Genomic DNA, 27,566 nt, shown 5'->3' with positions numbered 1-27,566 from the left:
TTTGAAAAATACTCCTCCTCGTGTTTAATACTGGTTGATCCAAAATCTTGTGGCGCTGTAAGTGGACGTAATTTATAAGAATTGAACAATTTAAGTTTTTAGGTAAACTATAAGGGTTCAGCTTGTTTAGAATTTAACAGGACTAGACAACACTTCAAGCACCGTTCAAGTGCTTTTATTAAAAGACTGTATTTTAAATGTACTTTTACTTTTTAACTAATAATACAAAACACGTAAATATAGGTATGTATTTTTACTGGCAATAAAGACTTAAAAGGCTTAAAAAGTAGTACTGCACTATGGATATAAGGTTCTACATCGGTCACTCAGTACGATGCACTCTAAAAATAATGCAATTTTAAGAGGGTCGTAACAAACAAAATATTTTATTCATATTTTTTTCATAAATTCCTCACAATCAATATATGACAAAAGTTGACTTTTGACTATTTGTCCGTACAAAGCAAGATCAGCTACTGTAATTAATTGTAACGCACTTGCGTTTTTACAACAACTCCGTATTATATTTGTTATATAATTTACAATCCTAGGAACGCTTACCTTTTATTGGGCGACACTCCGCATTTTGACTCAATGTCAGCATTACAAGCAACAATACTCTGAGTACTAAGGAAGGCTTCATAGTGAAACCTCCCTGTAGCTTTCTACTGCGTACACTGAATCTCTGGATGAAATGTAATTATGACGTAATAATCATTAAACTTAATTAATGAAACAATTAAACGCGGTTCTATATTAAGGCACTCGCACAACTTTTTTTGGACATTAGATGGGCTGTTTTAATCGAATTAAAATTTTGTGGCGACAACCGTAATCTATTGAGTGCTAGATACCCAAACATAACTAACAGATAATGGAGCCAGTTTCCGTGAAAAAATGCTGAAAATAACGCGCACGTGCACAAACAAAGGAATCACCCATTCATCACGTGTACAGTAGCTAATTGATTCCCAGTAGCACTTGCGCAGCTTTGCTTGTCCCGCCTTGACCGTCTAGCCAAGCGAGCTCAGTTTTGTTCCTCATGTAAACAATTCTTCAACTTTTTATATTCTGAGGATATGTATGAAACCTTGGCTCACCAAGGGTACCCTGGTCCCAGAGGTTTTTCTTGAAATTGTTCTTCGCAAAAGAGACAGCGAGCCGCGAAGCGGTTGCGATGGAGTTAAATCCCCTATGTTTCGAGTGTTTATCCTATCTGGGTCGTTTGTATATGTTGAAATGAAAAATAGATTAAAACACAAGGACTGTGTGCAATCTATCTTGATATACTTTGTGTAACGAGAAATGTCTGCCGTATTACAGATAGGGTCTACCACAAATCTCTGCATGAGAATAGGTACCTCCAGGAGCCTACCTCCCACGAAGTTAATTAACACGAACGCAGGTGCTAAGGATCGACGAAGATCATAGCGGACAACCAAATAAATGGTAATTTACGGTTTAAAAAACATCTAGCAGACGATAACAAACACAACAAGGTAGTATGGTTTGGTTTCCTAACAGCTACTCGTGCGCGTGCCGTTAATTGATGTTGTCACAGTGGGGTACTTTAAATGTATCAGTGTCCCTTGTCTAAGTTTCATAAGAAGCTATGCCCAAGTTGGTATTTTTTTAATTATAGTTTCTTATTTTCTTGTGCCTGTTTTCGTGGTTCTTCAAGTTTCAACCTATCTTTGTGTCGAAATTACATCTGTCTCCAAAATATCACGCTAATAGGGCGTTCTAACTTAGAGCTACCTTGATTTAATAAGGTTTTTACTCAAAGTAAAGGTGAATTAGACTGGACTAAATAACAAATCATCATGTTCAAGACCTTACACTGGATACGAACGGATCATACAAATAAAAACTATTTGTTTTATACTCTTTTTCTCTGTCCCACAGTTACGCGAAAAGAGTTGCACGCATGAATTACACAATTAAGATGCGGTGTTCCACGGCCAGATCTGCGACTTCCTTGACGTTTGTTTCATGTAGTAGCTGGGCTCTCTCGGAGAATGGAATAAGCACATCGTAAGACTTGAATGTTGACATCTTGGAAATGTTTTTCAAACCAGCTTCTATGTGTTGAAGAACCTCTTGGTCCCACAGCAATGCTTGACCTGTGATCAATGAACTTTGCTCATCTTCGTGAGACACACCTCCAAACATTACACCCAGGAGGATCCATCTTCTATTCACGAGCTGAATCAAAGGGCAGCCTGATGCTCCACTTCCAACAGAAAAAGCAAAATTGATCACTTTAAACGGCATGTTCTTGTACATCTCATCTACTGCCATGTCGAATGCAAATTTCTTGAATCCATCCTGAATTCCGCCGAAATGAATGGCAGCAAGCGGATCAGAGGACCTCAAGCTGAATTTGACTTCACCATTGGTATTAAACGCATTTTCGACAAGTGAAGAGAAATTGAACAAGCTGAATTGCTCGAGAAGTTGTTGTTCATCTATTTCCCATTCTTCTATATCATTTTTCTTTCGCCCATAGCTATACTGGATGCCAAGTTTGACAAGAGCTATGTCCCTGTTGTGATAATCTGGCCTTCTACCTACGGGAAGTAAGCGATGAATAATAGCTCTGCGAGGTCTTGCGTCGAACGAAATTTCACCTTTTGGCGGGAAGAAAACAAATATTGCCTTGTTAACTTTATCGCGATTTCGAAGGACATGAGCGGCTGTCACAATCCATCCATCACCAAAATGAAATCCGGTTCCAACGTACCCAAGGCCATCCGTATGAGTAACTTCAATCCGGCAAACGCCCGTGCCAAACTCTTGCAGTTTAGAAAGCGTTTCGTTTAGATTGGACGTTTTCGCAAGGGAGGCTCGATAGTTATCATCGACTGGGATGCTTGAAATTACCTTTCGTTTGTCATTTTCTTCACACTGGGAAAGTTGTTGTACCTCACTTTCGTATAAAAATCGACGACCTTTCGAGTAACGCCTGAATATTGAACAAGACATTGCGAGAGCTGCGGGCTCATTACAATACTGAACAGTATAAAAATTAACTAAGAAACATCAACTCTCCCAGCTCACAGCAGCTGCCGTTGGCTAAACAGTTGTCTTGACGACGTCAAGTTTTTCGACAGTGGTTTTTTTGTTAGTAAAATTTTCCATTTTTCCATTTTGCGTTCTAACAGTAAGAATTATCTGTCTGTACAGATGCTTTACGTGTTTGCAAACTGTCGTCCGCATTAGCAATCGATTATTACCAAATACAGACAAAGTATGTTTTTGTAAAATCACAGAGAAGAGATAATATTCTTAAAATTCATATCCACAACTCAGGGTGATCCGATTGTCTGCAGCTGAGTCAAAGATATCCATTCATATGCAAATACCAAGAGGCCTTAGTGTGGCCGGCAGTTAATTCTTATGCTAATTATTTTAGTTTCAGGTCTTTAAACGATTTGACGGATTTTCTAAAGAGCGTCTTGATCAGTCAAAGTTTATTTATCTTCTGTGTACGTTGTTTAGTTTGAAAATGACACAAAGTAACCAATAAAAAATAAGGAAAATTAAGGATAGAGGAATAACGTTTTGAATCGTGACAACATGTTCACAAAATTATAAAAAGCCTCATAAAAGCGTTTAACTGCATGGAGTCTTCTGTCATTTTTGTTCAAACAACGGAAACAAAAGTAGACCTATTATCATATCTGATGTGACAGAGCAGTTATCATGAAACCAAATATATAAGAGGAGAACAAAAATATGCTTTGCTTTACTTTTCTGCCAGTCAACTGACGTTATATATATTAGAAGAACTGAGTCGCTCATCAGTTTTTGTAGGATGTAGTATAAATGAAACTGAGTCAAAGGGTCAAAAGACTATGGCAATATATTTTAAGGACTTGTCGCCCATTGTTATTAATTTGGCTACACGGTGGCGACAAATTTTCATATTGCGAAACATTTATTTATTTTGGGCGGCGTATAGGGCATAGGAATTTGTCGTGGGAATAGAAGCATGTTAGTATAGTTAACTCTTGAAAAGAGCCAAAGAACAAGGACTTAACTTAAACTAAGGCAGGGATCAACTCTATGTGTCCGTCTTTATAGAGGTTTCAGTGGAAGTTAATTGCAGTTAACTGCAGAATACAGGGTCTCGCGGGCTCATAATTGACGCCCAACAACGACGGCGACGCCTACGAAAACGTCACTTATAAAGTGAAGTTGCGCTGCTTCAAACTTGATCGCGCTTATTCTACATCTCATTCAATTCGTCAACTCTTGGCAATTTTTTCTGGAGTTGAATTCTAAAACTCAGTGATCGAAGCAGAAAAAGAAGAAAAAAGTCGCTGCCTTGTGTTCACGTCCTCCACAAAACGTCAAATTACGCATTTTCACTTCGTAGTCATGCAGTGACGGCAAAGAAATGTACAAAAACGCGGGCGAGTTGTTGTCGGTTTTGCGAGTCTAAAACCTTTTGCTTTTTTACCGTTCTCGTTGACGTCGTCGTCGTCATTGCTTAAATTAGGAGAAAGAAAGCAGAAAAGGATTCTGGAGAATACCGTTTATAGACATGAGTCGAGTTAACGAGCCTAAAGTGTGGAAATGGGACACGTAACCTCGCAGGCTTAATGCATATGGTTCAACTCTACCTGTAACCACGCCCAAACCCCACCCGGGCATAAACGTGGAAAGTGAGCCTGCTGAGAGGCTAGTCAGTTGTTGGGCTAGCCACCCCCAGGAGCACAGAAAGAGCCAAGACCTCACTCCCTTGACTCTAAAATATTGATTTCCGCGTTATTGAAATAGCAAAACTAGCCGTTTTTGACTTCCCGGACCCTTCTCCTAGATCCGCCACTGCAACAAGACAGGACTTGTGTTCACACAGAAAAAAGGTGATCCTAAGCGGTTTCTATAACTGACCGAAGGTGCGCCGCACTGATCTTCAAAGTGTATCGCGTTACCTATCGGACAAGTCTCTGTGACATTCTTCATGGCAGTGTGAACGGTGTTCATTCCAGGCCATCAAAGTCCAATCTGCTGTGGTCTGGATAGCGTCAGGTTTTCAACCTTTTATATCTTTATATATTGCAAATATATACAACTTGCGTATTATTCCATCAAAATGTGCAAACGTTCCAAGATTAATCACAGACCGTATTCACTCGACGATCGGGAACTTGAACGTCGGCCTTGAATATTAAACTGCTGCGCAAAGCAACTGGAGAGATGCGCTTCCAGTTGTTTCAGTTGAGATTTTTGGAGGAGTATTAATATAAAATAAAAAAACTGCATGTGTGGCTTTTAACTTGATGCGAAGACCTAAAACCTTTTTGCAGTAATATTACTGTTTCCATTACGTTGTAGCAAGGGAACATATATGGACCTTTTATGTTTTCTCTTGGTTGTAGGTGTTAACAACAGGTACTGCCTCAAAAATGTGCCAAACGTTAAAGATAAGGTTTGGCAAGTGACCAAATGTTTTCACATTAAAAATAAAGATTCTTGAGTGAAGGATAAACGAGACACTGGACATCATCTCAAAACATCACGTTTTATTAGGTTACCTGCTAATCAGAAAAGACCCCCACCCCTCCCACCCCCAAGAAGCCTTACCCAGGGATAGCTGAGGACAAGGTCAACAAGTGTATCATTTTCAAAAAAAATTACAGGTTCACATTATTCATGTGTATATTTTCCATAACTTATAATACATGATCAAGAAATCTTAAGACCAATGCCGTGAATAAATAATATCAATCAATCAGCTAAATAATAATTATTATTAACAATATAGTTTCGTATCCCTTTTGGCTCCTATTATGACAAAATAATTATTTATTTTAACCTATTTCTTTCATTTAAAATAGCAGAATAGTATTTAGTCACCAACAAGAATATTGTAAATTTGCTTCTTAGCTCATTAATTTCTGCAGATATAGAGATTTCTCAAACAAAAAAATTTAAGGTTTTCCCAACATATATGCTGTGGAGTGAGCACCTTGTGCCACTTTTATTATTATTAAATTTTATATTAGCTGAAATTTAATGAAGCACACTTTTTTGTGCATTTCTTTGCCGTCACTGCACTGCTACGATGGGAAAAATAATGCCTAATTTCACCTTTTATAGAGGATATTAAGCTAAAGTTATCCTTGCCGTTGCCATCATCACATCTTAAGGTTCCTATTTCCTTTTTTTGTCAAACAATATCATTTTCCTACCAAAATAGCCAGGAGGCAAAATCTGTGGCCCTCAATAATAGCTCTTATAATAAAAATATATATTGGCTCATCTTTTGACATCAAGATACCAGTCAGTAGGACTGGCTTGAAGTTAGAAATAACCTCCATAAAATAGTATTGAAAATTGGAACAATATCTTTCACTTACTACAAACAAGCTGCACTAGCACTACATTTAAATTATTAATCAACAGGCATCTACTGACATTTAAGTGAAGCCATCATTAAAACTCCACACCGTTCATCAACACTCTACAAAATGGTTTGTTTTGAGTGGAACATTAATAAGTTGCTCTTGACTACACCATGGTGCTTTAGAATCTTCCTTAACTGGTGTTTCAACACACTTAGCATCTCCAAATGAGCTCAAATATACAGCATACAAAGCTCTTGCTTTTACAAGTGTTTTAGAAAGGTCATGCTTTCGCACCAGTTTATCAAAGTACATGGCAAGAGTGTTGTAATCCATTTGTTTTTGCACGCAGTGATCCTTGTGAAGTGATAATATGGCCAAGCACATAAACAGAACAAAAGGATTGCCATCACCCAGTTGATAAGGGCCTGGCAATGGAAGCAGTTTTGTTGTTTGATCCACAGATTTTGGCATTAATTGACAAAAGGCACTATCCTCCAGATCACTGTCTGAATCTTGCTCTACACCATCACTGGTATCCTCTCCAAAGTAGCCATTCTGCATGAGGATTGCCGCTGAGTTCACTCTGGTCACCCCACCAGCTGAGCTGGTTTTAGATGGCTGTGTTATAGAACTCCAGGTGACATCCATCAACTGCAGAGCATCCTCAAATGGAAACTCTCTCTTCAGATCAAGAAGAAGCCAGCGATAGCAGAAAAACATGTCATCTGCCCCAATATTCATAAGATACTTGAACAGTTCTGGCTCCATGCGATGGACCAACTGAGAAAGGTGCTCAAACTTGACTGTCATTGCTTTCCCATCCAACAGAAAATGTCCTTTCATTCTGTCCATTAGAGAACAAAAACAGGTGTATGCTACCGAGTCATCATCAAAGACAACTAGCAAAGGTGCTGCCAGGTCACTCATTCCTTGGGCATAAGAAACATCAGGATTTTCTAAGGCATAAGTTGTCAACAGGTTAAACAAAGAATCCATGTGCTTATGATCATCTGGCACAGAAAAATAAGGGTGCCCACGGTCTGTTCGCAACACATCTTTCATTATTAGATGGGTAATGGATTCTATTTCTTTGTGATTTCGAGCTTTCCATTTTGATTTAAGATGTTCATAAACTTTTGATTTCATGTTCAAGTGCCTTTCTCTCTCTTCTTTGGTCAAGTCAGGGGGGAACACATTTAGGAGATGAGGCCAGACCTCTTTACGTAAACCAGGCTCAAGTCCACCTCCTTGGAATATCCTGGCCCATAACTCATCAATACCAAGCACTCTACCTTCAGAGTCCAAATGAGACTGCCATTCAATTTCCCTTAAAGGTCCCCGTCGGATTGTTTCACCAAATGCTCTGGTTATCTTGTTGAATGTTCGTTCCATCTGATGTTTCAAAGATATGTGAAAAGGCACATTTGTGGAGACCCCAGTGGATTGTACATTGTTTGTCAGGGGAGCTTCAGTGGCTTCAAGGAATGTCCAGTCATTTTGACCTTCATCTGTGACAGAAAAAAAAACCTTATCAGAAACAAAAGAAGTATAGCTCATATGGGTCACTCTTCCACAAAATCTTAAGCCTCAATTAAGGTTAACATAGCTTGCTGTTGCTCCACTTTGAAAAAAGAATCCACCTTGAAAATCTCCATCAGCAGTCATCAAGCATGCTCTCCATTATGATACACTGGAACCTTGATATAATGAACCTCTGTATAACAAAGTCCTCAGTATAACACAATTCTATCTTCCCCAGTAATAGTGACCTATATGACAAAAAAAACTTATATGACAAAATCTCATTATAGCAAACATATTTTGCCAGTCCCTTGGCCCTTTGTTATATCAAGGTTCCACTGTAGTTCAAGGCTACATTAATATTATTTTAAGCCCAAGTTGCCAGTATGTTACAATCAATTTATTGGGCTTTATTATGAAAAGTGACACAATGTGGCAAGCATGTTAAAGAAAACAGAAATGCTGCAAGCCACATGACACAAGCATGATATGTAAGCAGTTGACATGATGGTAACAGGATAATCACTGTTTAGCCAATGGTGATTTGCTTCTACTGGAGACAGCAAATTTAAGTTGCTCTCAAAAATCTCCACAGACTTTCTATTTTCTCATTTATCCATCCCACTGTTGCACTAGCAGCCAAAAAAATTACCCACAGTTTTATTCTAATAAGCTCGCCTGACATTATCTCTTACGAAAAAATAGCAGGTCTGTGCATAGAATAGATTATATGCACAAAAAGTAAATAATAAATACTGACAACTGGTACAACAACATCATACATTATACAGTACACTTTCAGGATACCATTTACATTTAAACAAAGACACCCTCAAAAGTGAGTGGGCACTCACTCAAAATAAATTGAAATCTGAGATATCTTGAGCCTATTTATTTTTATAGAGAAGAGAATCCTTAAATAAATGAGGGGACCCAAAAGGTTCTCATATCTTTTTCTCACAAAATCAATATCAAGAGAAATTTTGTATCCATGGTACCCACAGTGTTCTTGCAAAAATTCAAATTAGTAATGCCCTGAGATGACAAAGGACGAAAGGGGATGATTTTGAGTAAAAAATTAAATAGTATTATCATAATACCTAAAGATAATTTGATAATAAATTAGGAGTTTTTTGCCCAACAGCAAAACATAAGGCTCCAAAAATAGCCCTTCACATGCTCTTCTCAGTTTCTTCACAGTGATTCTCTATATCACATTATTTTGTCATCATGACTACAGCATTTTAATAGCATACAAGAATCTTCAATAATTTGGAGTTGATTGTAAAATTCAATCTAGGGCATGTCTAACAAGAAACAAACACAATAAGAGCAACTCTTACTAAAACCAAGCCAGAACAGAAACACATGTTGCTTTAGATGATGTGCTTTCTGAACATCAATAATCATACTAACTGCCAAAAAAACACTGTTGTGACAAACTTTAAAAGGATCATGCAAATTTCACCTGAGCAGATAACAGGTTCAATCTTGAGGCTCAAATATGGTAAAGAAGCAGTCATGAATGCAGCATCTAGATCAAAGTCTGATGTAAGAGAGAGGAAAACATCAGGTCTCTTGCCATTTTCACTGGTTTGTGGAAGCTGGTAAGATATTTCGAAGTCTCTACGAGATTAAACAGAAACATATTTGAGTGTAAACTAAAAGGCAACAGCAAGATTATACCAAAACAGAAATGTGCTATGGGGAGAGAAGAGGCTCTCTGCTCTCACATGTGCTTCCAGACAGGCCACACCAAGAACTCTATGTCCCGTACTCTTTCTGAACAGTAGTGTAGGTCCATTTCTTGGGATCTGAATCCCCACTATCTGCAGTAAACAGGCCTGAGAAAACAGTTGACACATTGCAACGCCACCAGTGGTTTCCCTCTGAAATGACATCTGAGAAACGAGTGCAGAAAATCCATACTGATGATGCGTCACTAACCAGATCTGGGTAGTGCTTCTGACTGGTTGTGCTATGTGGGAAATTTGCTTCAGCCAATCAAAAGCACTACCCAGGAGCCATCATCATTTCTGCGGGGAAACCAGTGGTGGTGGCGCAAAATGTTGGCTCCTTTCTCAGGCTAGGTATTAACTAACCCAAGAAATTATTTTGTTTCAAATCAAATTTCCCACACATACAAACCATCTTATCACAAAGGGGAAGATTTCCGCCCATGAGAAAAAACCTAAATTTGACCGCAAGATTTTGACACACTTATAAGAGGGATCCATGATGTGCTTACTATAGGCAGATAAAGAATAAAACATTTTCTAGGGAAATTAATCTTTGAGATAGAGCCCTCTACAGTGATAGCTTATGTTTGTAAACATTTTTTCTATTATTCAAATGTGCCAATCACTAAAACAAAAGAATATTTTGTTTGAGAACTAATAAGCATCAAGCAGGCACATGAATTCAGCTGACAACACATAATTATGTTTCATATTGTTTGTGTTAGTTTTATTTCAAGCAGCTTCCAAAGGTGTTTTGAAAGCAAACAAACTGATGTTCAATAGACTAAAGTCAGTCTGAAGTGGAAGCTACTGTTCACTTTTTACCCGAAGATGTCAAAAACAAGCAGTGGGTGAATGCTGGTCTACTTGTGTTAATTGGTGCAATTTGCAGTGGTTTTGTTATCCATATGAGTGATTATAAATTGCCTAAGCAGCAAAATATCCGATCACTTACATAAATCATAAAAAGCACTATTATACATTGTACTCACTACCTGTCCTCTCATTGGCTAAGAGCTGACAGCTAATTTTGGAAATCAGTGCAACCTACAGATTAATTAGTAATCTACTAGCAGATAACTGACTAATCTATAGGTTGCGCGTGCAATGCATGATTTCCGATAACAACATCCATTCAGGTTCTTTGCGACAGTGTGTTTGTAGTTATTTTCTTCAAAACAATGTATAATAAAACAATTATTAAATTCAGTTTTTGTGATATCCTAAAGAATCAAGGTCTCAGTAACTGTTATCAGCCTTGGCCTTCGGCTCGGTTGATAACACTTTCCCTGACCTTGATTATCCTGGATATCACAAAAACCTCATCCAATAAATGTTTATTAGCAAATCCTCAGTTAGGACATGGGCCTCAACATCACAAACGCAATCAACACCCTTGTGAAAAGATACCCTCGACTTTTTAAAAATATGAACAATTAGAAAACATATTTTTGGAAAATGATATTTATGAATGGTTGCAGCTTAGTAGGATGTCATTTTTTCAAATCAATTCATATTAACTTTTAATAACACTGACTTCGACTCTACTGTTTAAATTCACACACTTACCCTTGGAGTTGGAAAGCTCGTTTCAATAAATGATGAATGTTATTAAAGGAAGTGATATGTGGATCAACGGAAAAACATCTAACCAAACTGCCATCATATAACTGAGACGAAAAGAACAAAAACATTGTTCACATTTGGAATGAATAAATCATTAGTCGTCATAACGTCGACCCAAAAGAAAAGATCAGTCGACTATCGCAAAGTTTCAATCAGTTAAAAAAACTCACCAATGCTTTCACGCGAATGGCTTCTCGATCTTGCAGAGTGTTAATGGTGGTGAAAGACATCTCCAGCTTCTTTCCCTGAAAGAAATATGAACAGGAAAAGTTGCTACAATTGTCTTACATGGTTTCATGACTACGTATATCCTCCATATTGAAAATAACCGCTAACAAAAATAATAGTCTCGCTGGCTCGATAAAATTTTATGCCCATATTTGGATATTTCCGGATGGGGAAGTTAGACTACTCTTCCCATGATACCTCGGGATACTTTTGCGGAATAATCGCAGCCATCTTGAATTTTGCAGAGTTTTTATTCCGGAAAGTGAAAGAATCTTGTAGAAAATGGCCGACTATGATGAGCCCATTTCAGACGCAGAGAAGGTATGAACAATTTTAACATTTCCCTTAGTAGCTGTCTTGGCACATGCAGCTATACAGCTTTTTATACCTCAATTTCCTTCAAATCTCAGGTGCGGATTGCCTCTGATTTCATCAAACACGCCCCACCAGGAGAGTTCAACGAAGTTTTCAATGGTAGGGGTGAACGTTTTTGATGTAATTTTCTGTTCTTTGGCCTTTTTTTCGACCTGCTTTCCTTTTCCTTTAGATGTCCGTATCTTGTTGAGTAATGACAATTTGCTGAAGGAGGAAGCTGCCAGGTTTGTGTGAGAGTACTAATTAAAACTTATCTAATTTGAGGTAGCTCATGACTGTAAAGTCAATCCTTGATTATAAAAAGATTTTGTAAGGAAAAAATAAAAGCGTTCTTCTTCTCAATACGAAAATGCGACTGGAAAGTAAACTATTGACGACAGTTACTCTGTATACAAATTGGTGGCACTTTGAAAAAACAAGTCACAATATCAAAAAACGTAATTGTTGTTTTTGTTATTGATTTTGACTCACCAATGCCCGTAGATATGTAATATTTAACCTTGAGAGGGTGTTTAGCCACAAAATTACAGAAGTGTGGCTGTAGGGGGGCACATGTAGGTGTTTTTTTTGTATTTTTTTTTCTTTCCCATGCCATTGCTTCTCAATATAATGTTCTCTTAGCTGACTCCGATACATTTGGTCTAACACTCACCCTGCTTGTTGCCCCATCCCAGTGACCTGTGATAAACAATAAGCCATTTGCAACCTAGCCTGCAAAAACATCCGTTTCTCCTCGCTCTTCGCCGCTGGGGACGTTTCGCGCGGAGGAACGTCTGTGACTCAACGGCAGAAATTCCATACTGATGATGTAAAATCTGTCCAGAATCCGGTCACAAGCACTGATAGGTCGACGGAGCAGTTACATTGTTTTGCTATTGTTAGCTATTGTTTATGAATGACAGACAATAGACAAAAGTCCACAAAGGTCAAATGTAACCGCGTAGAATTTCTAACTAAACAGTCAATATTTGTGGAATATAGTCTTCTCTAGAAGAAGCATTTGAGTTTCGCTGGAGCTCGTTTGCAGATGAACACAGCACTTTACCAAAATCGACCAGGAGAAACGTAAAATTGGGCAAATTTATACTGGGAACCCCATAACTACCGGATTTATTATGTAAACATTGATTTGCGTCATCAGTATGGAATTTCTGTCACTGAGTTGCAGACGTTCCTCCGCGCGAAACGTCCTCAGCGGCGAAGAGCGAGGAGAAACGGATGTTTTCGCAGGCTATTTGCAACCAGAAGGCTTCACGCTTTTACCTTCTTGAGCAAATTAGGGTTATTGATATTTAAACCTCACTGGGGTTACTATAAAATTGAACCTTACAACATTGTATCAGTTTCACAAGATCAGCATTTCTCAATCCTGATTTATACCTCATGAAGAGAATGCAAAGGAAATCTCTACAATGATGGTGGTTTGGATATCAGATCTTGAGCTTAGTGTCAATGTGAGAACCTATGATATCAAGCATCTTAATATCCAATATATATATATATATATATATATACAGAAACCTTAAAGTCAGTCTTCAAAAACTCAGCTGCGCCTGGTTTTTTCGACCCGCTTCCTGGGGTCTGGATATTAATGAAATGCTATGCGTCACATTTAATATGTCAATGTTACTTCTATTTCAATTTATCAACAGTGCCTTCTCTGATTACAACAAAGATCAATTTACTCCAGTCAAACTTGAGGGTACTGATGAACAAGTAAGTCGTGGACACCATAAAGTATTATTGTTCTTTCAATGCTGCTGCCTAAGAAAATTTTTTCAGAGCCCTTTTGGCTCCAAAAAAAAAGGGTGAGAAGCCCAAGCCACATCTCTAGGAGCAGATGTTTGAAACTCGATTCATTCAAGTTTTGAATTTCCAGAAAGTGCCTCTTTGTTTACTTTTATCAGTGGAAATTTTTTGCCTATGGTGGTTGAGCACAGGTTTTATGCTTGTGTTTCAAAAGTGCAAAATGAGCAGGGAATTCTGTTGCTCCTTCATTGGAAGTAGGTATAAAGGCTATTGCCATAAAAATCATAAGTTTTAGGCACCAGTGCAGGCTCCTTGTTAAAAATTGTAGTTGCCTGCAAGCAAATTGTTGGAGCCTCTGGCATCCGGGCACCCATTAGGCAGCAGCCTTGTCGTTTAGTCTTCGTAAGTCCTGAAGTAAGAGAGTCTAGTAGATTGTGGGTATTTAAAGTCATATGTGACACCTCACAAGCAATCATATCTTCAATGTGGGAAGTCTAGTTTGCATTGTTGTTTAATAAATTATTTAACTTATTTATTCAGGTATTAGTGACCAAACACGGTGAACTTCCTGATGGAAGATTCCATGATCCCAGAAGCAAAAAGGCTTTTCATTATGACCACTTGCGCAAGGTGGGAAATGTTATTATTGTTGTGTTCTCATGTTATAACCGCATGGTATTTGGCTGAGAGGCCAGGGAAAAGATTCAACAATCTCCATTAAAAGACTTCAATTTGGTGAAAACTTCTGTGATAAGCTATTCCATCACTGGAGGACAGATGACTAACATTTTTTAAACCTGAAATGATGTTGACATTCATTGTTTTGGGAAAAAAATAAATCAACAAAAACTTGGGGAGCTCCTAAATTCTTCGAAGTAAAATGGGTGTGACTTCTACTGTTACTTGCATTAGTGTCTCTCATCAAAACCAAAGAGAAATTCTCCCCTAAACCTTTTTGTGTTTTTGCTGGCTGGACACTTTGCTTTTTGCCCAGAGCTGTGTGTAATCGATTGCATAAACTTGATGATCTTTTTTATTTACTCTCTCTTCTGATTGAATATATATTTTCCTTTTTATAACTATGGATTCTTTATTATGATCACTTTTGACCTTGAACATGACATTTGTTAATTGTAATGATTATTTATCATTTAAAATCCCTGAAAAGAATGTTTTGATTGAAAGTCTTACAATGTTGGGTGTATTTGTTGCAGGAAGCAAGTAATCTCGCTGACCATGATCCCAATCCAACAGCTGAACCATGGAGGAGTGCTATTGAGGAAAGTGTCACTGCATATGTCAGAGATCATTATCCACACGGAGTCTGCACTGTATGTACCAACATAAGCATAGTTTCTTGCTAACATTTGCCACATGTGCATTGATTGATGTGCAATCATCATTGTCTGTTGAATGCAAATTTGTTTTCTTTTGATAAGTTTCTCGTACATTTTGTTCTTGTTGCTGCTGCCAGTGGTAAATAATTTTTTATTTCCAAAATTCTGTTGTTTAAATAGGTTTATGGTAGCAGCTCTGGTGGTACAATAAATATTACTGCTTGTATAGAAGATCACCAGTTTCAACCTCAAAATTTTTGGTGAGTTAATAATTATCTCTCCAAGTGTACAGAGTGTATTATTTTCATCTTGTAGTCAAGAACAACTGGGATGCTTTGCATGTTATTGCATTGTGGGTTCTACGATGTACATGCGAAAGTCTGTCAAGGCAGGAGTTCTCAAAGGAAGGGGAATTCTTAAAAGAGAACACAAAGAGCATGCAGACAAGGGAGAAGAAAGGGAATACTTGGTTCAAGACCACTTTTTGCCATTCTGTTATTAACTCTGGCGATCTTGTCCATTTTCAGGAATGGTCGTTGGCGTTCAGAGTGGTCTGTGTCATTTCAGCCATCAGGAGGAAATGTAGAGGTCACTGGAATCCTTAAAGTACAGGTAATAATCTAACAATGGTTGTAGAGAGAGAACGTGTTGCAATAGTAAATCCCACCCACAAATCTTATGCTGCACATTACCTGTCCACGCAACAAAAACAACAATTTATCTTTTCTACAGTTGTGATTGGAAAAATTGGTAACATGGCTGCTTTTTATTTATCCTTTTCAGGTTCATTATTATGAAGATGGAAATGTTCAACTTGTCACAACCAAAGAGGTGAAGGAAGACCTCAAAGTCACGGTAAGTATTGTTTCTGTGTACCCCTCTTTTCCTTGTCTTCTAATATTAATTAAAGCACTTACATGGACAAAAATATGATGACAACAAGAACAAAACATGCAGAGCATGAGCTATAAGGGGAGAGGGTTTATCAACAAAAGGAAAAAAATACTTTTTGTGCTTCATTAAGTTATTATAATTGTGTTTGTTAAGTTTATTATAATTGTACCATATTGAAAGTTGAAATTCTATTAATGTACTGTCCATTTCCAGAGTGAGCATGGAACAGCCAAGCATTTTTTGCAGATCGTAGATAATGCAGAAACTGACTATCAGGTAATTAGTTGGGATTTCTTTTCCACTTTGTATTATTAATTAATTCTGGAAAGTTTGCCAATGTCAGGGAATTGTATAATTTCATAAAGTTACTTAATTTGGTATCTGGGACAAACTCGTGGGTTTTCTCAGCATATAAGTGATGATAGTTGTCAGATAGTGCAATTCCCATTCTTCTGAGATTTTCATGACATATATAATGTTACTCCACGTAACTCACTGATCCCTTAGAGTTGATAACGAATGGTCTGAGATTTGTTGTATCCTGTTTAAATCCTCCTTCAGTGTTTTGCATAGACTTTCAGTTCTTAAACCCACCTTGTGAAGAGTTGATCTGGGGAGTCGATGATTTGCCTAATGTAATTGTTTTTTGACATTTTTGAGGGCGTTTTGTGTCTCAAATTATTGACTTTTGTATCTGCTTGTTTGTTTTGTTGTTGTTGTTGTTTTTGTCTGCAGTGATAAATTTTTGTGAATTTGAATTTCAGTCCTTGTTGCTGAGTACAGTTTTTTGTGTAGAACGTCATCGTATTTGTACAAATGTTCACCTCAAAAGGTTGATGGAAAAACATGCTAAATTTTATCATGATTTTGCTTTTTTCCCCAGAGAGCACTGTCGGAAAACTATAGTACCATGTCGGATACAACGTTTAAAGCTTTACGAAGACAGCTACCAATTACACGCACTAAAATAGACTGGAACAAGATTCTTAACTATAAGATTGGACAAGAGCTTAAAAGTTCTTAGGTTATGTTAGGAGAGCAGTGTGGACGATTTTTTATAAAATACAGCTGAGGACTTTTAAGTACCAAAAAATCCTATTAGTGATTGTATTAACGGAATACCTAAGTGTAGAGCTCGATTAGCAGCATTTTCGGAAGATATTTAACGAATGGCTTTGTGACAGAATTGGCTTTTTGGAGTTTCTCTTCCAAACTTGCATTTGAAAAGTTAAAGTTCCTGCTAATATTTTTCCTCAGTAGACGGGACTTTAGTTGATTCTTGTAAGATAATTTAAAAAATGAAGTAAATATCAACTGCTTATGTACAAACAGTGAAGAAAAATACAAGTGATGTTATGGAAAACTGAGATGAGTATTTTTGTCTTCGATGTCCAATTATTGTTATAAATAGGCCTTTTCTGAGTTTCAAAGACCCTCACTTTCAAAATGAGGCCAAGACCTTTCTTGTAAAACTTTCTTGTAGAAGCTTTATTTGCATGAAAATAAAAGATCTTTTTCATATCAAATCCTTTGCTTTTACCCTCACTTTAAAACAGACTTGAGGCTACTCGGAAGTGGTTCATTCAATGTCTGGTACTCTGTGAACATGCAGTAATACATTGCACAAGAATACCAGTCTCTCACTTCCTATTTGGTGAGGGGCATGGCATGATGCAATAGACTGATGGCTAAATATTAAGCCAAAATTTTATGTCCTTGAATATATAACCAGAGCTTATAATGTTAACCCTTTCCTCCAAGACCCAGTCATAGTAAGATAAAATGAATTTCTAAAGCAGCCGTTTTTAGTTTTGTCACCCAACGCTCATGGAAGAGGAGCGTTGCCATTCATGACAACACTAAAACCGGCTGTGTAGCAGACTAATGGAGAGGTAAATGTAATCATGACTTGAAATTCTAGACCTGGACTTGTCCGTCACCACGGAGCGAGCAACTTTCTTGTTCATCTCAAAATATATTCCAACCCCTGCCCAGCCCTGGCCCAACCCACGTTCTATAGAACCCGGCTGCGAGGGCCTGGGAAAATTATTCAGACGAGAAGAGCAGTACTGGTAACTAAAACCCTTGTGCGTTTTGGTTTGGTTGCCACAGCAACGATTAAGACGATTTACGGTCGGCCATATTGAGACGTCGAAGGAAAGCTTGCGGAGATTCGACTGACTTGTGTGTATTTGTTTAAAACACTGTGTACATTTAACGCCGTCTAAAGAATGTCAGCAGGATTAGAAAACCTTGATCAGCAGCCAAAAGTAAGTAAATGTACTTTGAACGTGTAGTCAATATAGATCGATGCAGAAGAGAAAAGCGAGCATCACGCTCGTTCTTAATTCGATTTTCAAAGATCGATAAATAAAATGGTGAAAAACTTAAGAATTTGTGCCCAAAAGTTATAACAGCAGTTCAGTTATTTCACGATTGCTAGTCAATAATAGTTTGTACTTGAGTAAAATACCTCAACAAACCTTTATTCGCACAGAGTACAACCGGTTACACCATGGGTATTGAATCTTTGCCTGAAATACCAGCATATAAGCTTACTTAGTGCAGATATATCAAGGGCCAGATAAAAATGTAGGTGCTTTAAAATTTTTTAATTTCCTGTTAAAGGGCCAGGTATATGTTCAAGACACTCTGTTCCAACTGTTCATGTCACCAGAGAAAACAGAACGCAGTAACTCAGTGGAACCTTTTACCATTCAATTTCCCCCTCGGGTGGGGGCGAGGGCTGGGTCAGTTGCCAAAGTGACCATTAACCTGAGGATTAACCTGAGGATGATGGCTGAATAGGGATCATAACACACACATCGTTTCCACCTACAGTTACAGATAAGCAAACCTGTTTGCCACAGAGTTTTGTAAAATTATTATACTGGCAGCTGTGGTTTCCCAGGGTATGTACATTTCCCTGGTGTATTAGAGCTAGTAGCAGTCCATACCCTGCACGTGAACAGTATATCTGTCAAGGTCTCTGACATTATTCCTCTGGAATTAATTCAGGGCCATGGCTAGCATGCACAAGCTGACCATCCAGCAGACAGCTGCTGTCAGTCTCCAGTTGTTTGCTTACAAGAGTTTCATTGTTGTTTTTTCATTACAGGACAGTGATAAGGTTCAACAGTCTGTAGAAGGTGCTGGTGCAGCAGATGACTTTGAGAAGACCAAACCAGGCAAAGGTGCCATTACTTCTGACTATTACCGCACTTTCAACATTCCTGAGCGGTTTGATAACCCGGGTATGTCTCATTCTTTCTTACAGATAACACTGTAATTAATAACCTTGGAAACCCTGTTTTCTCGTGTCCTACGGAAGTTTATAATCTTCCAGTTACAGAGCGCCAGGATGAAGGTAGGCCATAGACTTGGTTGAGGAGTGAGCCGGGCTCATCATTGATATGAAAACAAAAAGGTTTTTTCAATTTGATAACACTGAGGTTTTTTTTTCAGTTAAAAGAAATATTTTGAGGACAAAAATACAAGTAAATTTGTATTTAATTATTTGCATAATGAACACTGGAAATGAAAAAATGATAAATTTCATAAATTCATAATTCGTACCCAGAGGCCTTGCCAGGGGGGGTCCCGTGTCGCCCGTCTGAATTTTAAAACGTCTTGTGTCAGTGCTTATAAATGCTTGTCGCTTATTGTCGGCTTTGCTGTCACTGTCGCAATTTCGCCAAGGGAGGTTGTCTCTTGTGGCGATTTCATTTTACGGACTGTCCCTACTTTTTGGGCCATGTCGCTTGTCGGAATTTACCCTGGCAGGGCCTCTACCTAGCCACCTGCCAAAAATTATGGAGAGTACTCTCCATTAGATGAGTGACTGTAAGTATCGTATATAGTCAGTTGGTGTAGATTTTGTACACTATTCTCACTTTTTAAGAAGCAAGTGGGTGAGTCCTCAATGAAATCCCACCATAATGAGTTAAACTGTAAGTTAAAAAGGTATAAGGTTTAAGGCGATGTAGAATGCAGAAGTACTTAATGATTGTATTTACACTATAACTCTCTTTCTAGTAAAGTTTGTAGCCTCATTCCAGATGTTAATTCGTAAGTCACTTTCTTTCTTGCTTGCTTGGAAGAATCTGCAAATCTGTTGTTGTAAGGTTTTGCTGTTATCTTTTCTGTCGAAACTGTTCTCATAGGCTTCATTTACAACTACACTTCATTCCACTGGATACACTGTATTTATTATACATGTATATTATACTGCTTAACTGTACTGATTTAAGACTGTTCTCTAATTAGATTGGTTTCAGGGTTACAGCACAAAGAAACAAAACCCCATGTACATGACAAGTGCGATGGATTATGGGTAAGCAACATAAATTTTGACCATTATGCAAATTACCATCAAATATTAATATACCAGCCCCCCCTTTTGTTAAACCAGTGTGTAAATAAAGTATCTTTAAAGAAGTCATCAAATACAGCCAGTTTTAGTTACTTTAAGTAAAGAGTCACATCCTGGAAAGCTGATTGAAAGTTGCCTTCTGGTCAGGGCCTATAAAAATGATTCAGTTTAGGATCAGAAATGTCCCTAGAGATACCAGAATTTTGTCTTGAGAGTGTGGCTCCAATTCATTATTTTTCTCAACAAAATAACTAGCATTTACATTTTCTTTAAAGTTATCTTCAGCATAATGAAAGCATAAGAGAACCTAACTGGTGTTTATAACTAAAGATTTCTTTTATCTTGCAGGAGCCATCGTCCTACCGTACACACTATGCCTACAAGTTTTCATGCAAAAGTCCAGAAATTTAGTGAACATTTAGGGACATGTGGAATGTACAGAAATCAGGGCCTTAATACAGCATTGGACAAAAGCATTGTGTAAATCTAGATACATGTAGGGACTTTTGAAAAATGTAAATAAGCTGCTATTTGAAATGAGAATGTAATCCTCTCATATATTTGTACATATTATTTAATTTGCTTTGAGCTATTATCACCAGACAGTTGGTAGTACAAGCTGACAACTGCATGTGTTTCAAGTATCTGAAATGAACAGAATTTTGTGAACTACGTAACTACTTTTATGTTGTTTTTTTTTTCTGTACATTTTAACAAATTAGATAAAGTTATTTTACTTGTCTTGTTTGTATATTTTGTGTCTTTATAAAATAATTATAGTCCCTGGCAGTACCATTCTTATATCTTGTTTTTGTGACCAAAATGTTGCTGACGTTTTAAAAAACCCCTTCACCCCTGATGAACCATCCTTAACCAATTGTGCAGATTCACACCCATTTTACTGCTTGTGACCTCATCAGTTTTAACGCTCAAGGACAACTTTGTCATCTATCTTGTGCAAGGGGAAGATATCTTTGAAACCGTGCCAGAATAAGCACAATTCAGTCAAGGATGCTGGAGAGAAACATTTGACCCGAAAATTCCCCTGAAAATGTTGTTCCACTACTCATCTAACTTTCCTTTCATGCAATCCTAAAATCTTTCCCAATAACTTTTTCACCAAAATGAAGCCTAGTTAATGCCCAGTTGTAAAAGAAAAAATGAGTCAACAGGGAAAAATAGCATTAGAACAAAAAAATGTAGGGGTGATCACTAACAGACAGCTGAGAGTTAAAGTCTGATGCTGTAACAGTAGGTAGCTTTAGTACTTCATTTTCTTGCAAGGAACAAAACTTTATTGTCTCATTTATTAACAAAGAAACTAGTGTTTTAAATTTCCTGTATAGCTGTCCTTCATAAGTAAGGTTTATGAGCTTGAAAGTTTGTTTGTGATACTGTCCTTCTATGAACAAGCATTAGCTGTAATTTCTTTTATGTACATTGGAGACCTTGTCAGAACTCAGTAGGCACTAAACAAAAGATTTAACTGTCAGGAATGACCTGAAATGGCTAATCAAGTATTGGACTTGTCTGGAGCTTAAAATTAAAAACTACTGTGGGATGGTTTCCTTGGTACATACAGTGTATGAATAGTAAATGTATGAATCTTTTAGTATCTGCATTTATCTTTATCAAAAATAGTGAAAATGCTATAGTAAGAGCCTTGCTTGGGTGACTTGGTAACATGTATAATTTTTATGAAGCAATGAAGGAAAAACATCAGAACATAAAAATTACTGAGAAAATCAAGCTTTAAACATGTAGTTCTGAAAGTGGAGAGATTTTATGCTGCTCTACAGCAAATTAGGATGACAATCCCTTTGATAAATTTCTGGAAATGGCTGACTGATCCTGTGTACAGCTGATGAATACTGCTCAGCTTAGGTAACACAACAGCAGTGGCCAGATTATCAGTTAAACAGTCTTCTTTCAAACACAATCCTGACCAAATTTTGCTTTTAGCCTTCCTCATTGCCAGGTTCAGGTTCATCATCATCACTGTCTTGTGACTTCTCTGTTAGAATTACATATTCCCTCGTTGAAAAACCAAATTTTAGAACATCCTGACAAAATAATAAAGCAGAAATAAACTTCTACCAAAGAATTTTAGCTGCAATAAAATTCATTTGGTGACAATTAAAACTTATTTTCTTCAATCTCAGGAATGTCCCTAAAGGCCGCAGCCAGCTTATTTCACCAGCTCCAGCTTGACTGACAAATAAGCCTACTCAGTTTTTCCTTGGCTACATCCCTGCAATCTGAAGGTTAATATTATTTTCACTGATGATGAAGTTGGAGTTGTCATCATCCACCCCCCCACCCCCAGAGTTGTGGGAGCATGTACACCTAGAGAAATTCAAAAGCTCAACAGAATCAAAATCACAAGAATCATGAGAATGTTTAGTGTTTACTGCTGACTTTCAAGTATGAAAGTTAGAAACATACTGACCTTTTCTTTCAATTCATAGAATCGTCTGGGTTCTACTCTTTGGTTGTTTAGATAAGTTCCATTTATAGACTCCAAGTCAATAATATAGGGCCTGGAGTTAATATCATATAGTCAAAAGTTAGATACTGCATAATATTATTCATATAGCCTCTCATCTTTTAACACAAAATTAAGTTGTCTTCCATGTTTAAAACTAACTGCAACCAAAAGAATAAATAAACCGGATCATGCTCAATAACAGAAAAAAATCAATTCTGGCTGTGTATAATATTTTTATTCTGTAAATATGTGTTGCAAGAGTGGTTTCCATTTGACCTTTAAAAATGGTTTCTTGATGTGTTTGTTATTTTATTTTATAATATAGTTGGAATAAGTTATTAAATAATAAAAAGGTATTTAAAAATAAGTTTAAATAAGTTTAAAAGGTCAAAACACAGTTTTGTTGTTTTGGAAGAAAAAAGTGTCATAAAAGATTATTGTCCAGTTGACACTGGCCCAGTTTATATTTTCCAAACTTACTGGAAATTACTTCACAGTAAATTTTTTCAGCTTGAAATGCCTTGTGTGCTTACCATAACCATACCAAAAGCTGCATGCTTTTATGTCTTTCTGATAATTAAATTTTTCAATCTTGTTTGTTTGTTAAGTTGCTGTTTTAGTTTTGTTCCTGTGTTATCATTTTAAGGTCTGGGAAATCATACCTTGCAAGCAGAGGCTACATTTTCGCGGTATGAGCTGGCGTGCGAAATCTCACACCAGCTCATACCTCAAAAATGTAGCCTCTGCTCGAAGGGTAGGGAAATCACTCTATCATGAAAAGAGGCACAGCATAAGACCAACAGATGATGAATGTCCTATACTCTTACAGCATATTTTTATCTATACTGAGTATGTTATGAATAACTACTTACTTCACTTTTCTTCCAACAGTTCCATCTGTCTTTGTATGATCAACTAGTCTGTACTGTAAAACTGCATGTTGTTTTGAGCATGATGGATGGTCAATTGCAATATCCACTATCTGCAAATAATATAATGCAGGGAGGAACTACATCAGTTAATACTGTTCCACCAGCCTTTCAACTGATCCTTTTATGAAGGGCACTTTGAGGAAAAATTTTACATTTGGTTTATAACCTCAGATATAAAGTACAGAGCTGCGTAGATCATGCCTGTCAGGCTGCCAAATATGGCAAACTTAGCTATAGCTTGGCTTACTTTGATCATATTCTAACCTCAGTTAGTTAAGTTTAAGCTTAGGATAACCTTAGATTGATGGTGCAACCTTAACAAAATTAAGGTTGAAACAAATTGACCTAGGCTGAAAACAAAATTGACCAAAGGAGAGAGAAAAACTCAGCAACACAAACAACCTTCACTTTTCAAATGGGTAATATTACATTTTGTTCTTGTAAGTTGGTTTTCTTTTTAATGTACATGTCATGTTTGTACATACATGTCTTTGTCTCCCCAGCAGGTAAGCACTTTGGCGATGGATGTACATAACAGCTGCAAGAAGGAAAAGTTGTACGACAAAATGAAATTCAGGATGAAATAGTTTCAACCTCCTGTCTGTTGGTTGATTCTCAATATCCTGTTTCTCCTTGCCCTAATAATTACTTACAATGATGAATAATATTAGGGTTAGGAAATTAAGGAAAGTAAGAATAACTAATTATTGACTCTTGAGAACCATCACTTTCTGCAGTTGTATAAATTTCTTCATCATTAAATACTTTTTTATGTATTCTATTGATGAAAACCAACAATAGTGGCCAAATACCAAAGTTTTATTAGACCAAATTGTCCAACGCACATTGCCAATGGACTATAAAGGACTGACGTAAGTGGTTGCTTCTCTCTTCCCTTAGGATGGCCCTTTTAGTTCACAGAGGCTAGTTGGGCTACTCACACATTGCTTCCTCCCCTTTAAATGGATATAGTCGCCATCTTGTTTTAGGCTTCCGTGCCTCTGGGGGCTCATTGTATTTGATAACAACTCCCTAGAAACAAGACAAAAATAAAGTACATCACATGACATGGCCTACATTTATGGATAATTTTGATGGTCTCCCTGTGGGTGCTTCATGGTTGTCCTGTGTGCATAGCTAACATTTGTTGCACTGTTATTGGCAGAAATACATGCATGTAGGTCCCGACTAAAACATCAGAACTGTGAACTTTTGGTATACCTTGTAAGTGTTTGTATATTCTGTTAATTTTCCAGACAGATTGTAGTTTGGACCATCTATGTTCTGTTCAGCCCTGAAATAAAATAAAAAAATAACTATGAAGAATGGTTTGACTGTTTGAGCAAACATTGGAGTTTACAGTGCTAGAGAATTAAACAGTAATACATGCATTTTGTGCTCTATATTTTTCCTTAGTATTACTCAATCTTACTTTGCAGTACTTAGAATTCTTCGAGTCTACAGGATGCAGTGTTTATTAAAAGCATTTTCAGTTGAGTTCTAATTTTTGTCTTCTGATCTTCTTTTGGAAAATTATGGTTTGCAGTGCTTACTCCTGTCCACCAGTCTTCACATTATCCAGTTCCCTCCTGAATTAGCTGATGCCTACTCACAAAATTAATGTAGAGGAATAAGAAAAATGGAAACAGGAAATGAAAACTGCAAATTAATAATGGATAATACTTACGTTTCAGACTGACTGTTTTGCTCACTTCTCTGATGATGTGATCTGTCATCTTCACAGCAAGAGATAAAGTATTAGTGATTCAAAAAAACATTATTTTCTCCATTATTTGCATTATTTAAAGATAATAATTCAACTAAATCTCAAAAATAAACAGGATAGTTTGTGCTCATATTAAACTGAAAAGCATAATGGTTCAGGCATGTCAGAACATGACAACAGCTAGATCGAACATAAACAGTGCACAAACTTCTATACTGGTAAATTGCATTACCTATTAACTTAAAAATGTAACTATACTGTGTTTGGTATCCATACTAGTGACAAAGTCAACAAATAAAAAGTAATTTGCTTTGTTTCATGATTAATAATGTGTTTAGTGGCAACATGTATGAATAAAAGATTTTAAAAATTTAAAATACTAAAATATCTTATTATCACAACCTCTTTGAGGACTTCCTCTTTGACTTCTTTCTCTATCTGTTCTATCCCTTCTTCTTTCTCGTGATGATGTATTCTGTTCAGGAAAAAGACTAACATTCTAAGTCCTTTGTAAATTTATAAACAGTCACTATATAGCTGGGTCTTTGTCACATGAAAATACTACAGTCAAACCTATATATAGTGGTCACCCTGTATATTACATTAACTGAACAACTTCCCAAATTTTTAGCTGCCTTATATTTTTTGCAAAGTTGACCTGTATATAGCAGTCACCCTGTATATATATAACGGTCACCTTGCCATTTCCCAAGGGTGTCTATTGTACACAGGTTTGACTACATTATTGTAGATTAGACTAACAATGCAACTTGGAAGTGCTTACTTGTTCTTTCCTAAATGCCTGTTGATGCCTTCTTTCCTGATGGCTACTTGTTGATGGCTGCTTTGACCTTCTGAATAAACAGGCAACCAATTTCATTGTATATTATGCTTTTCAGTCAGTAACACAATGGAGTAGAACCAACATGACATGTAGGTTATTGTATGATCAATACAATACAAAACAGTACTTATTTACCCACAGTACATCTACTGGGAGTGATAAAAACTCATTAAAACATGTGCATTAAAACATGGTTGTCGGACATGGTCATATAGATGTAGGTTTGTTTGGGAGTACTCATAGTTTTCTTTTGAGCTGCCAGGGCACATATCACAACATTGGACTCTTAACATGATGTACGTGTAGATCACAACATTTCAACTGCTTACTGCTAGTCTTCATCAGAACATGACGTGGATTGGTCGTGTGTGACCTTAAAGTGAAGAGTGTTGGTGTCTCATTTACCAATTACATAATGAACTGTCATGTACAGTATATAGGTGATATTCCAAGGAATATACAGTAGACAATAGCTGCCAAAAGCAGCACACTCTTGCCCGAGTTAAATTAACACTCCAGCAGAGATATGACAAAGTGAATCAATGGGTTGAAACAAGCCTAATTATTAGAAATTAGCATTAAACCAACAAGCGCATCTGTACTTCTTGATTTCATGCATTTCATGAACTTTCTCTCACTCATGATAAATTATGTTGATATGTCGTCATAGGAAGGTTTTAGGGACTGTTCGTTATTTATGCCTAAGGGGGGGCCGGTGATTTTCAAGAAATTCAGGCATATGAAAAATTTACCCCTCCCCGGAAGTGGGTAATTTAAAAAATTACCCCCCCCCCCTTTATGTGACAGGCCCAAAATGTAACCCCCCTACCCCCACTCCCCTCCTCTCAGGACGCGACGTGCCCCCGATTGCGAAATTGCGTACAACACGTGTTCTGGCCGGTTGCCGATAAACCAAAATCCATTGCAAGGTCTTTTGTGATCGTACAGTATGGAAGTTCTAAATAAGGAAAGCGACTTTGCAGCGCTGGTGTTAACGTGGGCCCAGAAAAGATCGATACAGAGTTCAACTTTTTAAATATGTCTGCAAAACGGCTACACAAGTGTTGAAACAACAGTTTCTAAAAGCTTACCCCCTGCCCTTGTTTGTATTTTAAAAAAACACCCCCCCCCCCCTTTTTCATTGATTTTGAAAATTTTACCCCCCCACTCTAAACACCGGCCCCCCCTTAGGCATAAATAACGAACAGTCCCTTAGTGGCCGGCAGTCAGCTCGTGGGGTCATGATTATGCGGTAACTAATCTTAAGAGCAAGAAAATGTTAAGAACGGTGTAGATGTAATTGGTAAAAGATGAAACGACAGATAGAATTAAGCTTATCACTCTTTACCCTGTAACAACTGTCAGCAAATATTAATGCC

General features: G+C 37.3%; 5 protein-coding genes across 6 annotated transcripts in view; 2 read left to right on the top strand and 3 right to left on the bottom strand.

Moving 5' to 3' along the window:
• Positions 1 to 1,727: 1,727 nt before the first annotated feature.
• Positions 1,728 to 3,270, bottom strand: LOC140923243 (uncharacterized). The gene has a single exon (XM_073373329.1). The coding sequence runs from the start codon at positions 2,983 to 2,985 to the stop codon at positions 1,933 to 1,935; it is 1,053 nt and encodes a 350-aa protein (XP_073229430.1). The 5' UTR covers positions 2,986 to 3,270; the 3' UTR covers positions 1,728 to 1,932.
• A 2,311-nt stretch (positions 3,271 to 5,581) lies between these two features.
• LOC140922249 (TBC1 domain family member 25-like) lies at positions 5,582 to 11,565 on the bottom strand. The gene is made up of 4 exons (XM_073372241.1): positions 11,413 to 11,565; positions 11,186 to 11,286; positions 9,346 to 9,503; positions 5,582 to 7,864 (listed from the first exon to the last, which is right to left on the bottom strand). Exons 1-4 carry the CDS (start codon positions 11,470 to 11,472, stop codon positions 6,465 to 6,467), a joined length of 1,719 nt encoding a protein of 572 aa, XP_073228342.1. The 5' UTR covers positions 11,473 to 11,565; the 3' UTR covers positions 5,582 to 6,464.
• A 95-nt stretch (positions 11,566 to 11,660) lies between these two features.
• LOC140922250 (F-actin-capping protein subunit alpha-2-like) lies at positions 11,661 to 17,188 on the top strand. Its single transcript, XM_073372243.1, has 11 exons — positions 11,661 to 11,791; positions 11,881 to 11,944; positions 12,018 to 12,069; positions 13,498 to 13,561; positions 14,135 to 14,224; positions 14,809 to 14,925; positions 15,112 to 15,191; positions 15,459 to 15,543; positions 15,715 to 15,786; positions 16,039 to 16,101; positions 16,709 to 17,188. Exons 1-11 carry the CDS (start codon positions 11,753 to 11,755, stop codon positions 16,847 to 16,849), a joined length of 867 nt encoding a protein of 288 aa, XP_073228344.1. The 5' UTR covers positions 11,661 to 11,752; the 3' UTR covers positions 16,850 to 17,188.
• Positions 17,189 to 17,909: 721 nt separating this feature from the next.
• Positions 17,910 to 20,938, top strand: LOC140922905 (piercer of microtubule wall 1 protein-like). 2 transcript variants are annotated; one of them, XM_073372950.1, is made up of 5 exons: positions 17,910 to 18,095; positions 18,944 to 19,019; positions 19,103 to 19,192; positions 20,092 to 20,158; positions 20,546 to 20,938. In XM_073372950.1, the coding sequence occupies exons 1-5, from the start codon at positions 18,057 to 18,059 to the stop codon at positions 20,679 to 20,681; spliced, it is 408 nt and encodes a 135-aa protein (XP_073229051.1). In that variant the 5' UTR covers positions 17,910 to 18,056; the 3' UTR covers positions 20,682 to 20,938. The 2 variants fall into 2 exon arrangements, with proteins under 2 accessions (XP_073229051.1, XP_073229052.1); XM_073372951.1 differs by lacking the exon at positions 19,103 to 19,192 and having other exon boundaries at positions 17,931 to 18,095; positions 18,944 to 19,079.
• Positions 20,939 to 21,401: 463 nt separating this feature from the next.
• Positions 21,402 to 27,566, bottom strand: part of LOC140923393 (smad nuclear-interacting protein 1-like) — a 6,373-nt gene continuing 208 nt past the window's right edge. The window contains exons 2-10 of the mRNA XM_073373483.1: positions 26,128 to 26,197; positions 25,746 to 25,818; positions 25,305 to 25,353; positions 24,839 to 24,911; positions 24,559 to 24,649; positions 24,103 to 24,155; positions 23,558 to 23,667; positions 22,647 to 22,737; positions 21,402 to 22,260 (exon numbers count right to left, since the gene is read on the bottom strand). Coding sequence (XP_073229584.1) covers positions 22,156 to 22,260; positions 22,647 to 22,737; positions 23,558 to 23,667; positions 24,103 to 24,155; positions 24,559 to 24,649; positions 24,839 to 24,911; positions 25,305 to 25,353; positions 25,746 to 25,818; positions 26,128 to 26,197 — 715 coding nt within the window. The 3' untranslated portion in view covers positions 21,402 to 22,155. The remainder of the gene's footprint in view (positions 22,261 to 22,646; positions 22,738 to 23,557; positions 23,668 to 24,102; positions 24,156 to 24,558; positions 24,650 to 24,838; positions 24,912 to 25,304; positions 25,354 to 25,745; positions 25,819 to 26,127; positions 26,198 to 27,566) is intronic.

The sequence above is a fragment of the Porites lutea genome, chromosome 13 (genome assembly GCF_958299795.1).
Source record: "Porites lutea chromosome 13, jaPorLute2.1, whole genome shotgun sequence".
Classification (NCBI taxonomy): Eukaryota; Metazoa; Cnidaria; class Anthozoa; order Scleractinia; family Poritidae; genus Porites; species Porites lutea.
This window is presented reverse-complemented; position numbering and strand designations above follow the sequence as displayed.

Coding starts and splice junctions, on each gene's coding strand:
- LOC140922905 (XM_073372950.1), top strand. CDS start 18,057: ATGTCAGCAGGATTAGAAAACCTTGATCAGCAGCCAAAA. Junction 19,020..19,102: donor GAAGACCAAACCAGGCAAAG/GTGCCATTACTT, acceptor TCTTTCTTACAG/ATAACACTGTAATTAATAAC. Junction 19,193..20,091: donor TACAGAGCGCCAGGATGAAG/GTAGGCCATAGA, acceptor TTCTCTAATTAG/ATTGGTTTCAGGGTTACAGC.
- LOC140922249 (XM_073372241.1), bottom strand. CDS start 11,472: ATGTCTTTCACCACCATTAACACTCTGCAAGATCGAGAAGCCATTCGC. Junction 11,287..11,412: donor CCATTCGCGTGAAAGCATTG/GTGAGTTTTTTT, acceptor TTTTCGTCTCAG/TTATATGATGGCAGTTTGGT. Junction 7,865..9,345: donor TGAACCTGTTATCTGCTCAG/GTGAAATTTGCA, acceptor TTTCTGTCACAG/ATGAAGGTCAAAATGACTGG.
- LOC140923243 (XM_073373329.1), bottom strand. CDS start 2,985: ATGTCTTGTTCAATATTCAGGCGTTACTCGAAAGGTCGTCGATTTTTA.
- LOC140922250 (XM_073372243.1), top strand. CDS start 11,753: ATGGCCGACTATGATGAGCCCATTTCAGACGCAGAGAAG. Junction 11,945..12,017: donor GTTCAACGAAGTTTTCAATG/GTAGGGGTGAAC, acceptor CTTTTCCTTTAG/ATGTCCGTATCTTGTTGAGT. Junction 13,562..14,134: donor TTGAGGGTACTGATGAACAA/GTAAGTCGTGGA, acceptor TTATTTATTCAG/GTATTAGTGACCAAACACGG.